The sequence below is a fragment of the Oryx dammah genome, unplaced genomic scaffold (assembly GCF_014754425.2).
Source record: "Oryx dammah isolate SB20612 unplaced genomic scaffold, SCBI_Odam_1.1 HiC_scaffold_12, whole genome shotgun sequence".
NCBI classification, from domain to species: domain Eukaryota; kingdom Metazoa; phylum Chordata; class Mammalia; order Artiodactyla; family Bovidae; genus Oryx; species Oryx dammah.
In genome coordinates this window covers 71,038,743-71,051,974 of record NW_024070196.1, presented here as the reverse complement: position 1 = coordinate 71,051,974, position 13,232 = coordinate 71,038,743, and the positions used below count along the sequence as shown (strand labels likewise).

The 13,232-nt window shown below is 65.8% G+C and overlaps 2 protein-coding genes across 2 annotated transcripts in view; one reads left to right on the top strand and one right to left on the bottom strand.

Annotated features, from left to right (window-relative positions):
- The window catches only part of PI4KA (phosphatidylinositol 4-kinase alpha), a 50,054-nt gene extending 44,156 nt beyond the window's left edge, over positions 1–5,898 (top strand). Inside the window, exons 44-55 of the mRNA XM_040251207.1 lie at positions 137–266; positions 863–933; positions 1,855–1,927; positions 2,058–2,128; positions 2,841–2,950; positions 3,092–3,196; positions 3,279–3,404; positions 3,572–3,692; positions 3,914–4,073; positions 4,442–4,531; positions 4,862–4,945; positions 5,549–5,898. Of these exons, the coding sequence (XP_040107141.1) occupies positions 137–266; positions 863–933; positions 1,855–1,927; positions 2,058–2,128; positions 2,841–2,950; positions 3,092–3,196; positions 3,279–3,404; positions 3,572–3,692; positions 3,914–4,073; positions 4,442–4,531; positions 4,862–4,945; positions 5,549–5,600 (1,193 nt within the window). The 3' untranslated portion in view covers positions 5,601–5,898. The remainder of the gene's footprint in view (positions 1–136; positions 267–862; positions 934–1,854; positions 1,928–2,057; positions 2,129–2,840; positions 2,951–3,091; positions 3,197–3,278; positions 3,405–3,571; positions 3,693–3,913; positions 4,074–4,441; positions 4,532–4,861; positions 4,946–5,548) is intronic.
- Positions 5,899–9,562: 3,664 nt separating this feature from the next.
- TMEM191C (transmembrane protein 191C) lies at positions 9,563–11,872 on the bottom strand. The gene is made up of 10 exons (XM_040251217.1): positions 11,718–11,872; positions 11,492–11,615; positions 11,114–11,164; positions 10,920–10,997; positions 10,724–10,780; positions 10,541–10,600; positions 10,347–10,411; positions 10,183–10,255; positions 9,863–9,900; positions 9,563–9,770 (listed from the first exon to the last, which is right to left on the bottom strand). The coding sequence occupies exons 1-10, from the start codon at positions 11,870–11,872 to the stop codon at positions 9,563–9,565; spliced, it is 909 nt and encodes a 302-aa protein (XP_040107151.1).
- Between the last annotated feature and the right edge of the window lie 1,360 nt (positions 11,873–13,232).

Here is a 13,232-nt window from a genome sequence, read left to right as displayed (position 1 = left end):
GGGCCCCCGCCCTTCCCCTGCCCAGGGCGTCCCCTCCACCCCCACCTCGGCCCGCGGCTCCCTGGGTGGCCGCCCCGCGCGTCCTCTGGGTGGGATCCACAGAGATGGCCCAGGCTCAGCCACAGCGACTCCACAGCCGACATCGGTGACCTCCTGGAGCAGCTGGTGGAAGAGATCACAGGCTCCCTCTCTGGCCCGGCCAAGGACTTCTACCAACGGGAGTTCGACTTTTTCAACAAGATCACCAACGTGTCAGCCATCATCAAGTAAGTGCACCTCCTCCAGGCCCCACGCGGGCGAGCCGCCCCGCAGGCGGTGTGCACATGGCCCCCGCCCCCTGCCCTGTGGCCGCCGCCGCAGAGCAGCAGGCTGGGAGCCTTCCTGCCATCCTGGGCTCCCGCGGCCCCGCAGGTGCACGGGAAGCACGCGTTCGTTTCGCGTCGGGTCTGAGGCCACTGCTCTGAAGGCTCTGAGGGGCCCAGCAGCGTTAGGCAGCCCGACCCACTGGCCGAGCTGGGGCCCTGTCTCGATTAACCTCTCTGGTGCACATTCATGCGGGGTGGACGTCGCCCTCAGACACCCTGGCCCCGCGTTTGTGCGGGACGGGCCCTGGGGTTGTGGACACGGGCCGACCCCGGGGAAGGACCCTGGCCCCTCTGTCCCCAGAGCTCCGGCTCATGTCCCATCACCCCATCCTCACCTGGCTGTCGGGGTGGGCTCCCTGGGCCGCCCTCTGCATGTGAGGGTGCAATTCCACGTCAGCCCCTCATCTTGGGGCATAGAGGTCTGGGGGCCGCCGGAGGCCATGCAGGGCAGTGGCCCTCAGAAGCGTGAAGGTCAGCCTCTGTGTCCTGGTCCCCAGGCCCTACCCCAAAGGTGACGAAAGAAAGAAGGCCTGCCTGTCAGCCTTGTCTGAAGTGAAGGTGCAGCCTGGTGAGCGGGGTGGAGCCTGGTGGGAAGGGGGTGTGCGGGCCCCAGGTGCCTGGCATCCCTCTCCAGAACCTGCCCTGGCCAGCGGTCACTTGTGGGCCTACTGGCTACAGCTGTTTTCTGAAGGCCAAGCCCTGTGCCCGGCAGCTGTGGTTCTAGAACTTTTCTGAGCTCCAGGGTAGCAGAGGCAGTGGGCGTGGGAAGTGGCGTCCGCGGTGTGCTGGGGCCCATGGGACGAGGGTCCATGCCCCGCCCCGGTGCTGCTGATTGGCAGGACGAGCCCGGATGTCTCCGCACAGCTCTCAGTTATTCACTGCCTCACACGGGCTCTCTTCACTCTCTGGCCCTGCCCGCGTGCCCAGGCCTGCTCCACGGTGGGCACCAGCCCCAGGGGGGCCTCTCCCTACCATGCTGAGCCCCGCCCAGCCTCTGAGAGGACTCCTGCTGCTCGGACACATTTGGCCCTGGGGTGCCAGCCAGCTGCAGGGCGGAGCTGGGCCGTGTGAGCGAGGCTGGGCCAGTGAGGGAGGAGGCAGGGGACCACGTGGTCCCGGGGCCAGTGCCTCCGTTGGGACCCCACCTGGGGGGCTCTGGAACTGCGGCCCTAGACTAGGCTGGGGCATTCTCTCGTCTTGACCTGCTCAGCCAGGCTGAGCTGGGGCCAGGTGGGCAGGGCCGGGGCTCCTGTATCCTGTGGTGGGGCACCCAGGAAGCTGAGGGTTCAGGCGTCCCCTTGGAGACGTGTCTGTGGGGCTGGCGAGGGCCATGTGGTCGTCAGGACAGACCCAAAGAAATAGCAGCCAGGGAGGGCGGACTTCCAGGCCCCAGCACCACCCAGTCTGCCCAGGGTGGGCCTGCGTGCTGGATGTCAGTGTGTCCTCTTGCATCCTGCCCACACCTGTGACAACCCTCCGACCCTCGAAGGCTGCTACCTGCCCAGTAACCCCGAGGCCATCGTGCTGGACATTGACTACAAGTCCGGGACGCCCATGCAGAGGTGCGACCCCGGCTGCCCCTCGCGCCCCTTCCCCCGCCCCTCGCGCCCCCTCCCCCATCCCTCGCGCCCCCTCCCCCATCCCTCGCGCCCCCTCCCCCATCCCTCGCGCCCACAGTCTGTTGTCTTTTAGTGCTGCCAAGGCCCCGTATCTGGCGAAGTTCAAGGTGAAACGTTGCGGGGTTAGTGAGCTTGAGAAGGAAGGTGAGTGCCTCATCCCGTGTAGTCTGGGGTCTCTGAATGGTGGCGGGTCAGTGTGGCCCCTCATCTGGGGTCAACGGGCACACGTGCAGTGACGGGGACCCCGGGAGGGCAGTCTGCTTGGCTGCCGAGCGAGCGCCCATGGGCAGGCCGGCTTCCGTGGCAGGCGTCGACTGTCTCCTGGCGCTGAGCCCGGGGTGTTGGGAGGCCCCACTCCCTCCGGGCAGGGTCCTGCGCCTCTTCCCAGCACGGGCGGGGCCTGGTTGGTCCTTGGCCTCGGCTGGAGTCCCCTCTCTTCCGTCTCGGGGAAGGCACGGCCACTGGTCAGGGCCATGCTGCCTCCACCACTTGTGTGAGGACCCTGCTCCCACGCGCAGTCACACTTCGCAGGCCTGGCGGTGTGGGCTTGAGAGGACACCAGCCTGGGTGTGGCCCTGGCTCCTGCTGGGCACCCCCTCACGGGGCCCAGCCCTGACAGTGCCCGCAGGTCCTCGCTCCGGCGAGATGGGGCTCTGTTTTCAGCAGTTCTCAGGAAGAGACGAGGCCCTGTGGCCCCACCCGCCGGCCCAGGTGTCTGCCAGGCCCTCAGCCCCCCTCGGGCTTTGCAGGCACGATCCCTAAGGTTCTCGGGGTTCCTTCAGGCACGTGAGCAGGGCACCCCCAGACCCCCACAGGGCTGCTGCCCCCAGACCCCCCACAGGGCCTCTCCCCATAGGCCTGCGGTGCCGCTCAGACCCCGAGGAGGAGGGCAGTGTGCAGGAGGCCGACAGCCAGAAGATCTCCTGGCAGGCGGCCATCTTCAAAGTGGGGGATGACTGCCGGCAGGTAGAGCCCAGCTGGGCGGGAGGGCGGTGCGGGTGGCCGGGGCCTCTCCACGGCTGCCGGCGTGGCACCCAGCCTCACACAGAACTGTGAACTTTTGCTTCCCTGTGGCTGCCCACCACCACCTGCGTCTCCGCCTCCCAGGACATGCTGGCCCTGCAGATCATTGACCTCTTCAAAAACATCTTCCAGCTGGTCGGACTGGACCTCTTTGTCTTCCCGTACCGGGTGGTGGCCACCGCCCCTGGGGTAAGTGTCCCGAGCAGAAGCCCCGCGGCCCCTCGGCCCCTCGGCCCGGCCCTCGGCCTGCAGCCTGGCCCTTCCTCCCTAGTGCGGGGTCATCGAGTGTATCCCCGACTGCACCTCCCGGGACCAGCTGGGCCGCCAGACGGACTTCGGCATGTACGACTACTTCACGCGCCAGTACGGGGACGAGTCCACACTGGCCTTCCAGCAGGTGGGCGCCCGGCGTCCTGGGTCCTCCAGTCTGGGTCCGCCCGGGCAGCTGTGACCCTCCTTGGGACCGGTGAAGCCCTGGGTGGGCCCCAGAGGGCCGACTCCTGGAGTGCGGGTCTGCCCTGCGCCCGGCCTGGTGCGCGGGCCCTGAGCCGCTGTCCCCCGCAGGCGCGCTACAACTTCATCCGCAGCATGGCGGCCTACAGCCTGCTGCTGTTCCTGCTGCAGATCAAGGACCGGCACAACGGCAACATCATGCTGGACGAGAAAGGCCACCTCATCCACATCGGTGGGCGGGGCGGGGCTGCCCGTCCGCGTCCTCCACGTGGTGGGCGGCGGGGCGGGGGCGGGGCTTTTACGTCATCCACATCGGTGGGCGGGGCGGGGCTGCCCACCCACATCCTCCACGTGGTGGGCGGCGGGGCGGGGGCGGGGCCAGGAGGCGGGGCTCTCTCCCTCCGCCCCAGCCTGCCGCTGACCCCAGCACCGTGGTTTTTCCCGGCTTTGCAGATTTCGGGTTCATGTTCGAAAGCTCCCCGGGAGGCAACCTCGGCTGGGAGCCGGACATCAAGCTGACGGACGAGATGGTGATGATCATGGGCGGCAAGATGGAGGCCACGCCCTTCAAGTGGTTCATGGAGATGTGTGTCCGTGGCTATCTGGCTGTGCGGTGCGCCTCGCGGTCCGGATGAGGGAGGGTGGGACCCCGCTGGGCCCACGCATCCAGGCTCCCCTCCCCTCGGGTCATCTCAGACCTTGCGGCGTGGGGGGCGGGTTTGGGGTTTGGAGGGGCGTGTGCAGGAGGTCCCTGAGGCCTGGCTCCAGTCACATCTGCCGCCTCTGCCGGAGCGCCTCCCTCGGCATCGGTGCCCCGCGTCTGCACCTCCCAGGCTCGGCCTTGCGTCCAGTCAGTCCAAATACCCTCGCCTTTCTTCCTGAGCCAGAGCCCGTGGTTTCCGACGCCACGTGGCTGAGGCCACAGAGCAGTGTGGTGACGCCCAGGCTGGACTCCACTCACCTCCCTCCCTGCGCCCCCAGGCCCTACATGGACGCTGTCGTCTCTCTGGTCACCCTCATGCTGGACACGGGCCTGCCCTGCTTTCGTGGCCAGACAATCAAGCTCCTCAAGTAGGTCCTGGGCAGACACTGGGCTGGCTGTCCCTGAGACAGGGCCCACCACCTGGGCCAGGCGCCCCCTCTGGGGCACCCAGACCTGCGTACGAGGTGTACCCTCGTTTCTGCGGCCACGGAGGGGATGTGCCTGTCACCCCTTGTTTCTTAGGGCACATCAGGGCCAAGCCCCCTGCCCATCCTACTCCAGCTGCTGGCCCCATGGTCGGGAGCTGCTGGAACGGGGCCCAAACCCTTGAGGCCAGCTGGGAACCAGGGCCGCACAGGACACCACACCGCGTGCAGGCGAGGAGGGCGGCAGCCCCGATGTGGCCCTTTCTCCCACAGGCACAGGTTCAGCCCCAACATGACGGAGCGAGAGGCCGCCAACTTCATCCTGAAGGTCATTCAGAGCTGCTTCCTCAGCAACAGGCAAGCTCCCCGTCCTGCCCTCTGCTCCTGGGCCCCCGCCCGGTGCCCAGGGGCGCGGGGTGGGGGGCTGCGGGGGCTGCGGCCAGGGGGGCCTGGCCTCAGCGACACGCTGGGGGACAGGTTCCCGGGGCTGTGACAGTCAGAGGTGGCCTGGAGGTTTCCAGGTTGAACGACGGGGTGGCCCACGGGAGGCCAGGCCCACACCCTGGGGTCGGAGAACTGACCCCGGTGGGCCCGCCAAGGTCCACGTGGTCTTGGTGGCCAGGAAGCAGACAGAGGGAGTGGCTCGGCCCAGTGGGAGGAGTCTGGCGGGCAGCACGGGGCATGATGGCTCTGCTATGTGCTGGGAGGGAGCACACAGACCCCCAGCCTGGGCTCAGCTCCTAGGACAGGAGGCAGCCAGCTGAGGAAAGGTGTCTGCCCGAGCCCACGTTAGGTGCCCACCAGCGAGGAGATGGGGCAGAGCCGGGAGCTGCCAGGGAGAGAGCATGGGTCCCAGCGGGCGAGGCGCTGGCGGGGCAGAGGTCCGTGGTTGGGCCCTGAGCCTCCAGGGCAGCTCAGAGGAGTTGGCCCCTGACAGCACCCCTTGCCCTGTGGCCACAGGAGCCGGACCTACGACATGATTCAGTACTATCAGAACGACATCCCCTACTGAGGGCGGGACGGCCACAACCGAGCTCCGCAGGTGCACCGGCCGCCGCTTCATCCGAGGGACAAACGGGCCAGAGGTGCCCCTGCCAAGCCAGAGACTCATGGGCCCGGGTACCACCCGCGTGGCCAGAAGGACAATCAGAGCTGGTCTCTGCGTGGGCACGGGCTCTTCCTGCACTGCACACATTCCCCACCCGTCCTATCTCAGAGGTACAGGGAGTATATTCTTAGGCGTAAAAGTCAGAAAAGCAGTATTTAACCAACGTGAGCAAAATAAAAACAAAAACACTGCTGCGCTGGAAGCTGGTTTACTGTTGGATCCTAAGTGCACATTTAGCTGGGGGCGGCAGCAAGGGGCTCAGGGCCACCCCCGGCACCCTGGCTGTGAGCTTCGTGGAGACGGCAGCACGTGGCCGGTGGAGTGGAAGCACCTGTGCCGGCCCTGCCGGCTCAGGGCCCACGGCGTCCCTTCCTGGCCTTGCCTCCGCCGTCATCGCTCCGCCTCCTCCCTGTGTCTGTCTCCAGCATCTTCAGGTCACTCTGGTCCGCAACCACACCGTCCTCCCGCACTGACCCCCCACCACCCCCCCCCACAGCGCCCATCCCACCCCCAGGACCCTCCAAAGACCTGAAACTAAAATGATAAAACATCTAGAAGTGAGCCACCCGAAAGGCTGGTACATAGCGCGTAAGACAGAGGTGAAGGGAAGAGCTGTGGGTGAGAGGACAGGCACCTAGAAGGGGCATAAAGCAATGGGAAGTGGGGTGGGGCACGCCAGCCCCCAGCGGGAGCCCAGAGCGGGCACAAGAGCTCTCAGCTGCAGCAAGTGAAGCCGGAAGGCAGGCAGCCAGTGGGAAGGCAACAGCTTTGTCAGACGTGGGGCCAACGCAGGAAGGGAGGCCATCACAGGGAGCAGCGGCAAGGCCGAGGCGCGGGCCCGCTGCGCCACTAGCTCTGCGGCCTCTCCACGGACTGAGCCTGCCCACGAGGAGGCAGGCGTTCCCAACGTGGATGAAATGTGAGGCCTGATTACATCCTGACGAGAGATGCTCTTTAACAGTCACAGAGCTGATGCAGAAGGGGGCGACGAGAGAGTCCCGTCAGCGCGCACGCGTGCTTCTGAAGCGGAACTTAACAGAGTTCAGGGGAGACACACTGATGGAGCCGGAGGCCGGCAGCGCCCTTCTCTGCACAAGGGACGGCACTGGCAGGAAAGCCAGTGGGCAGAGGACAGCGGCACGCGTGCCGCCCGACAGCACGCAGCGCCCCCGGCACAGGCGGCAGCGCCCGTGCGCCCCGTTCACCAGCTCAGGCTGGTTCCGTGCAACTGAGGGATCGACCAGAGGGCTGGAGGGGCCTACACGTTTAGAAGTTGGAGCAGGGGAGCTGGAACACCAGACAAACACGCAAAAGACAAAGGCTCTCAGGCTGTGTCTGGGGAGGTGGGTAGAAATGTTCAAAGAAGAAGCAAACCGGAACACAGGGCGTAACTTCCAGAAGCAGCCGGCGGGGGACTGGGAGCGGTGGGCCCGGAGAGACGGGAAGTACAGGGTGAACACTCCGTAAAACAGATTGACCCACCGCAGGACTGATGTCCATCTCACGCGGAAAGGAAGCCTGTCGCATCGGCTTTGAAATGAAAGCTGAATGCCATGAACAAGACGGTGGCAATATGGCAAACTATATTTTTAAAAGTCAGAAATAGATGCTTTTAACAATGCTGGGTAGAAAGTCTAAACCCAAGAGCTGATAAGCAAATGGATCTCTTCAGAGACGAAATGAAATCTAAAGGGCAATCAAGTTCCTCTTCCAATAACACAGTTAATGAAAGACCCACCCAAGAGCCCCACGCCTCAGGGAGGGGCTCCACGCTCAGGACGGGTGTGCCCAGAGCACCACTTGCCTGACAGCTGCCCTCCCGGACCACACTGTCCTCACCACCTCTGCTCAGCGCTGGGGCCTGGGGCCCTCACCAGGCGAGTCAGAGAAGGAAACAGAATCAGAAAGAGAAGTGACTCAGGAATGGCTTGTGGACACAAAAATCCTTCTACAGCCGACGTTCAGGATACAGGTTGATACACAAAAGTCAGCTGTGTGTACTCACAGCAACAAAAGGAATGAGAATAGTTTCATTGACAGTCGCATCCCCAGAACTGAGGTACAGCTGAAAAAGCAGATGACATGAATAGTTTGCAGGAAAAGAAATGCCCCTGGCCCTTATCCACCCCACCCCACCCCCCGCCTTGATTATAAGGTAAATGCAAGTTAGAGCCACCCTGAAGTGCCCTCGATCACCCATCAGACCCACCATGCACGAGGCGGAGGGGGTCCTATCCCGTGGGGAGGGGCCTCTAACAGCCATCCAACCCCCCAGCATGCATGTGGTCACCCCTGGCTCACAACCTCACTCTGAGGAACTGGTCTCACAGATTCTCTGGCAAAAAAAAAAAAGTTTGCAGAAGGCTGCCTGCCGAGGACACATGGGGACCCACCCCCATCACCATGGTGGCTGCGGCATAAGTGGACAGAGAGGGGCCTGGAGGCCACAGAGGTCGTGTGTCCCGCTGTGCTCACCAGGAAGGGGGAGGGATGGCACGCAGTCCACTTACTGTGGGGGGAAAAGCCCACCTTAAAAATCAACTGTCTCTTCCACAGAAGTGGGTGGAGGGCTCGGGGGTAAAAACTCGAGTTCCCTTGTTTTACGGATGAGACATGGGTTATGGATGTGACTGTGTGATTATAGAAAGTAGAGAATGCAGTGCGTGAAAACTGAAAGCAGAAAAATCACCCCCATTAGGATGGCTGTTATTAAAAGAGAAGCAAAGAACCCAGCAAACTAGAGGACGTGGGGAAGCCGGCCCCCGGGTGCACTGCTGACGGGACGCTGCTGGCAGTTCCTCAAACAATTAAACAGAAGCACCCTTGGACCCAGCAAGCCCACTCCTGTGTAAATACCCAAAAGAAGCGAAAGCACACACTCAAGCCGTACCCAGCAGTGAAATCGAAGAGTCGTAACCACTGGGCACCATTGAGGAAGTCCCTCATTGCAGAATTACTCACTGTAACCAGAGTGGGACGGCACAGAGGGCCATCTGGGGATGACCGAACACGGAGTCACAGGAGGAGGAGGAGTTAGGGCAGAACAGCACGACCTCCAGACGAAAGAGGAACTTTTAGGGTTCAACCCGCAATTCTTAAACTGCGCACAGAAGTACAAAGACACATTTAACCCCGAACACTAAAACGTGCAATTAAATCAACGAGAAAAGGATTGTTTAAAGACCAGAGCGAAACACAACGCGTGTGTGCACAGGACACACCAAAGTTTCACTACCTAAAAAAAAAAGTAAAATAGAGCAAGCGTTTGCATCAGACGAAGTGAAACTCGAGTTCCCCCTCCATTAAGCAGGATATTTCACAGAAATAGACAACGCTAGACAAGACCGCAGTGAAGAATGCTCAGGGCCCCCACTGCCCGGACGCCGGAGAGGCCGCGGACCAGGGGGAGGACGCCCGCGCCCCCAACAAGGAACCCAACAGGGACGAGGGTCGCCGCGGAACTGAGTAACCAGCGCACGGACGCGGGACACGGAGCTCCGCGGGGACCGGCCGGCCAGCGCCGCGGGCTGGATTTGCCGGCGGCGAGAGGGGGTTGAGTCGATTCCGACCCCTCCGGAGTGGGCGGACGGGCTGGGGGAACGGAGGGGTCGGACGGAACCGAGGGCAGGGCGGAGGGACCAAGGTCCACCAGGAGGCCGGGGCGGGGGGCGGGGCTGAGCCTGCTGGCCGGAGGACACAAGACATCCCTGCCCCGCGTCCCCGGGTTTCTCGCCGACACCCCCAAGCCCCCTCCCCTCCCCTTTCCCATCACACCCCCGTCTCCCCTCGTCCCACACACCCCCAATCCGGCGCCCAGAAACCACTCGGGAGACTCGGGTGCGGGCGGCCGCGGCCGGCGTGATGCGCTAGGCGGGCAGCAGTCCGCGCGCACGCAGCTGGAGCAGCGGGGCCAGCGTGTAGCGCAGGCGGCGCAGGGCGGCGTCCGAGCCCGGGCGCGCAAGGCCGCGGCGCAGGGCCGAGGGATTCACCAGCGCCAGGTAGAGCAGCGGCAGCGCCACGACGCCCAGCGGCAGCAGCAGCAGCAGCGTCTGCAGCGCGCCCAGCGCCCACAGCCTGCGGACCGACCACGCACCGGCAGATGGGCGCTGGCGGCGCGGGGCGCCCCCCAGGCCCCAGCCCCGAGCCCGCTCCAGCCGCCCGCTCACCTGAAGCCCGCCGCACCCGCGCCGAACAGCCGCTTCTCCTGCGGAGACAAGAGAACACCTTCCTGCCGGACGCCGCGGACGGAGCGGGACCCTGGGGTGCGAGGCTCGTGGGGCCGTGGCACCACGGGGTGGGCTCCCACGCGGGCGCGGTTCTTGAGTGGGCAGCCCCATGATGCTTGTGGTCCCCAGTGGGGTTGGCTTGGCGAGGTGGGTCCCTGGTGGGGTCGGGGTTGGGGGGTCCCTGACGGGGTGGCCCCCGTGTGCGGGGGGCGGCCCCGCGAGGCAGGTCTCGGCTCCAGCCCGCCCCCGCCAGGGCTCACACACTCCGCCTTGGCCACCTCTTCCATGAGCGAGCCCGCGCAGTCCTGCCCCCGGCGGGGCTGTGAGTCGCACCTGCCGGGAAAGGCAGGAGGATGGGCCCTTCGCCTGGCCCGCAGTCGCGCCTCCCCCAGCTCCCGACATCCGACAGTCTTAACCCCCTTACGGCTCCGGGCCGCCCCGCGAGCTGTCGAGTGCAGCCGCCGCCTCCATCACCTTCCCCTGCAACTCCTGGAGCGGGTGGTGGGAGTGAGGCCTCACACGCGGGAAGACTTGGGTAGGGCGGGGGCAGGCCGCCGCGGCTCCGGGGAAGGGCGGAGCGGAGGCCGCGGCGGGGTCGGAGGCGGAGAGGGGCGGCACCTGCAAGACTCCGCTCTGCTCCTGGAAGCTGGCCCAGGCCTCCTCCATCCGCCGTGCGCTCTGACACGAGGGGAGCCCTGCTTAGACGGGGTAGGGGGCACTCGGCCCTGCCCACCGTCCTGCACCTGCCCAGCCTCACGCACACCCCAAGCCGGCCCTCCCGAGAACCCGGCTCTGCCGCACCTGCCGCAGGGCCTCCGCCTGCATGGTGTGCTTGGCCTCCACCAGCGCCAGTTGTTTCTTCCAGAGAATCCAGGGAGAGTCAGGCGCCGGGGCACTCTGCGAACGCGCCGCGCTTGACCCCGCCCAAGTCCCCGCCCACCCGAGCCCCAAGGCCCCGCCCACGCCCGAGCCCCGCCCCATAGCCCCGCCCGAGCACCTGCAGGGCCGCCAGTTGGGTCCCGAGCTGCTGCTCCGCCCGCTGCTGGCTCAGTTGCTCTCCTCCGTAGTAGAAGAGCTGGGGGTGGGGCTTGTGAGGGCCGGGAGGGCGGGGCTGCTAGGGGCGGGGCGGGGCGGGGCGGGGCGGGGCAGACCCGGGGGAGGCGGGAGACAGAGGCCGTCTCCGGAAGGTACCTGGCTTGACAGCTCCTCCCACTGCTCCTGCAGCTGTCGGTTCTGCTGCTCCTGGACGGGGTCAAGGGGAAGATCCAGGCCTCTCCGAGGTCCCCACCCCAGCGCGGGCCCCGCCCCCGCTGCCGGCTCCGCCCCACTCAGGCCCCGCCCTCTCCACTGCCCCCGCCCACCGAGGTGCCGCCGCAGCCTACCGTCTCGCAGGCCCCGCCCCACCAGGGCTCCGCCCGATTTTGTGTTCCTCCCCTCCACTGCCCCGCCCACCCAGAGGTCTCGCCTCAGCTTAGGTCCCGCCCCCTCGCGGCCCCGCCCCGCCCAGGCCCCTCCCTTTCCACTGCCCCGTCCAACTAGAGGTCCCGCCCCTCGCGGGCCCCGCCCCACCAGGTCCCGTTGGCGCTGCTCCGCCGCCTCCAGCAGCCCGCGCGCCCGGTCCGCGCGCTCCCGCGCTGCCTCGCGAGCCTCCCCACGCAGGGCCCGCGCCGCCTGGCTCCGCCGACGCTGCAGGCTGCGGAGGGGAAACTGAGGCTCCGCGGCCGAGGCCGCGTCCACACACCGCCCGCCCCCTCGCGGTGCCCACACGCCTGGCGAGGGGAGGAGCCGCCCGCACCCGCGCTCGCGCTCGCTCAGGTCCAGCAGGCGCGCGGTGAGGCTCTCGCTCTCGGCCTCCAGCCCGCGCATCAGCTCCTCCAGCTCCTCCTTCCGCAGCCGCCCGTCGCGGTTGTCCTTCTGCAGCTGCAGCAGCAGCTCCTGCGCCTCGGCCATGGCCTGGCTCTGCCCGCGGCCGCCGCCGGGCCCGCGTCACAATGGGCCGAGGCGGAGCGCTTTGGAACCGCGCGCACCTCCGGGTGCTCGCGCCTGAAGCGGAGGGCGAGGCTGGCTCGTTCCCGCCCGCTGCCGGGGGCACTGTCGCCCGGGCAGCCTCTGATGGGAAAGATCGGGTTCCGTAAACAAGTTTCCTGTCTCTGGACCCAGGGATCCCCTCCTGGGAAAGCCAGAGAAAGACAAATGCCGCAGGCTGCCACTTACAGGTGGGATCCAGGAAGCGACACAAAGGAACCTCTGAAACATGTTGACGGAACAGACCTGTAGCTGCCAGGGGGGACGGGTGGGGGAGGGAGGGGTCGGGGGTTTGAGGTTAGCAGAGGTAAGCTGTTACAGGATGGATAAACAACGAGGTCCTCCCGTATGGCAGGGACCTGTATTCACTATCCTCATACACCATCACGGAAAAGAATATGAAAAAGATTGTATATACATGTATACTGGAGTCACTTTGCTGTACAGCAGAGAAACGCAACACTGTAAATCAAGTACAGTAACATTCCTCTAAAAAGTCCCTCCTCCTGCTGCTCCTCGCCTGCACAAGCCCATCCGTGAGCCCCTTTCCCAGGGTCTTGTTCCTCAGGGTTCCAGGCTGTCCTTCCCCTGCCCCAGACGGAAAGCGGGACTGGTCTAAACCCACGGTGGCTTTTAGCTTCCTTGTAGAATTCTGCCAGTGAGATTCAGGAGCAGATGTCAGCTGGATGTGGGTTTCTGGCAGGAGGTCTGCCCCGCTATTAAGGCAGAGAGGCGCCGCGGTGGGTGTTGAGATGGGGAGGAACTGGGCGCCACTGATGCCGCGCCCCGCCCAGGGTCCCGCCCCCACCGCTCCGCCTGGTCCGCCGGGTTGGAGCCGGTTCAGTTTGTGCAGGTGGGGGTGTAGGCGTGAGCGTCCCCCGAGCTCTGCACCTCAGGTTCCGCACCTGTCAGGTGGGGCTACCTCCCCCTACCCCACCCCAGGTTGCTTTTCTGCAACTTCCAAGGGTGAGCTAAAGGGCACTTTGACCCCTCCCCACCCCTGGTCTTTAGGAGGAGAGCCTCCACGGGGAAAGACTGGGGCGGACAAAGCCTCCGGGGAAACGCAAGCCAGTGCCGGGGCGGTGGGGCCCGCGGGCGGCAGGAGCCACGGCAACAGACCCCCAGCCGGGGCTCCTGCCCTTTGCTCCCAGCAGACCCGAGGCCGGAAGCACCTGCCTGCCTTCCCACCCTGCCCGCTCGCCCGGCTCTGCCCCTCCCCCAAGGACTGAGGTTCAAGGTCCTCCTCTGGGGCCTCGCTGCCCACCCGGGGGCCCCCACCGAGGGG

What these genes read in the sequence shown, in the direction of transcription:
- TMEM191C (XM_040251217.1), bottom strand. Translation starts at nt 11,872, where the DNA reads ATGGCCGAGGCGCAGGAGCTGCTGCTGCAGCTGCAGAAGGACAACCGC. An exon ending in GGGAGGAGCTGTCAAGCCAG is followed by an intron (nt 10,998 to 11,113) that starts GTACCTTCCGGA and finishes CCCCACCCCCAG; the next exon opens with CTCTTCTACTACGGAGGAGA. An exon ending in TCGCGGGGCGGCCCGGAGCC is followed by an intron (nt 10,256 to 10,346) that starts GTAAGGGGGTTA and finishes CTTTCCCGGCAG; the next exon opens with GTGCGACTCACAGCCCCGCC.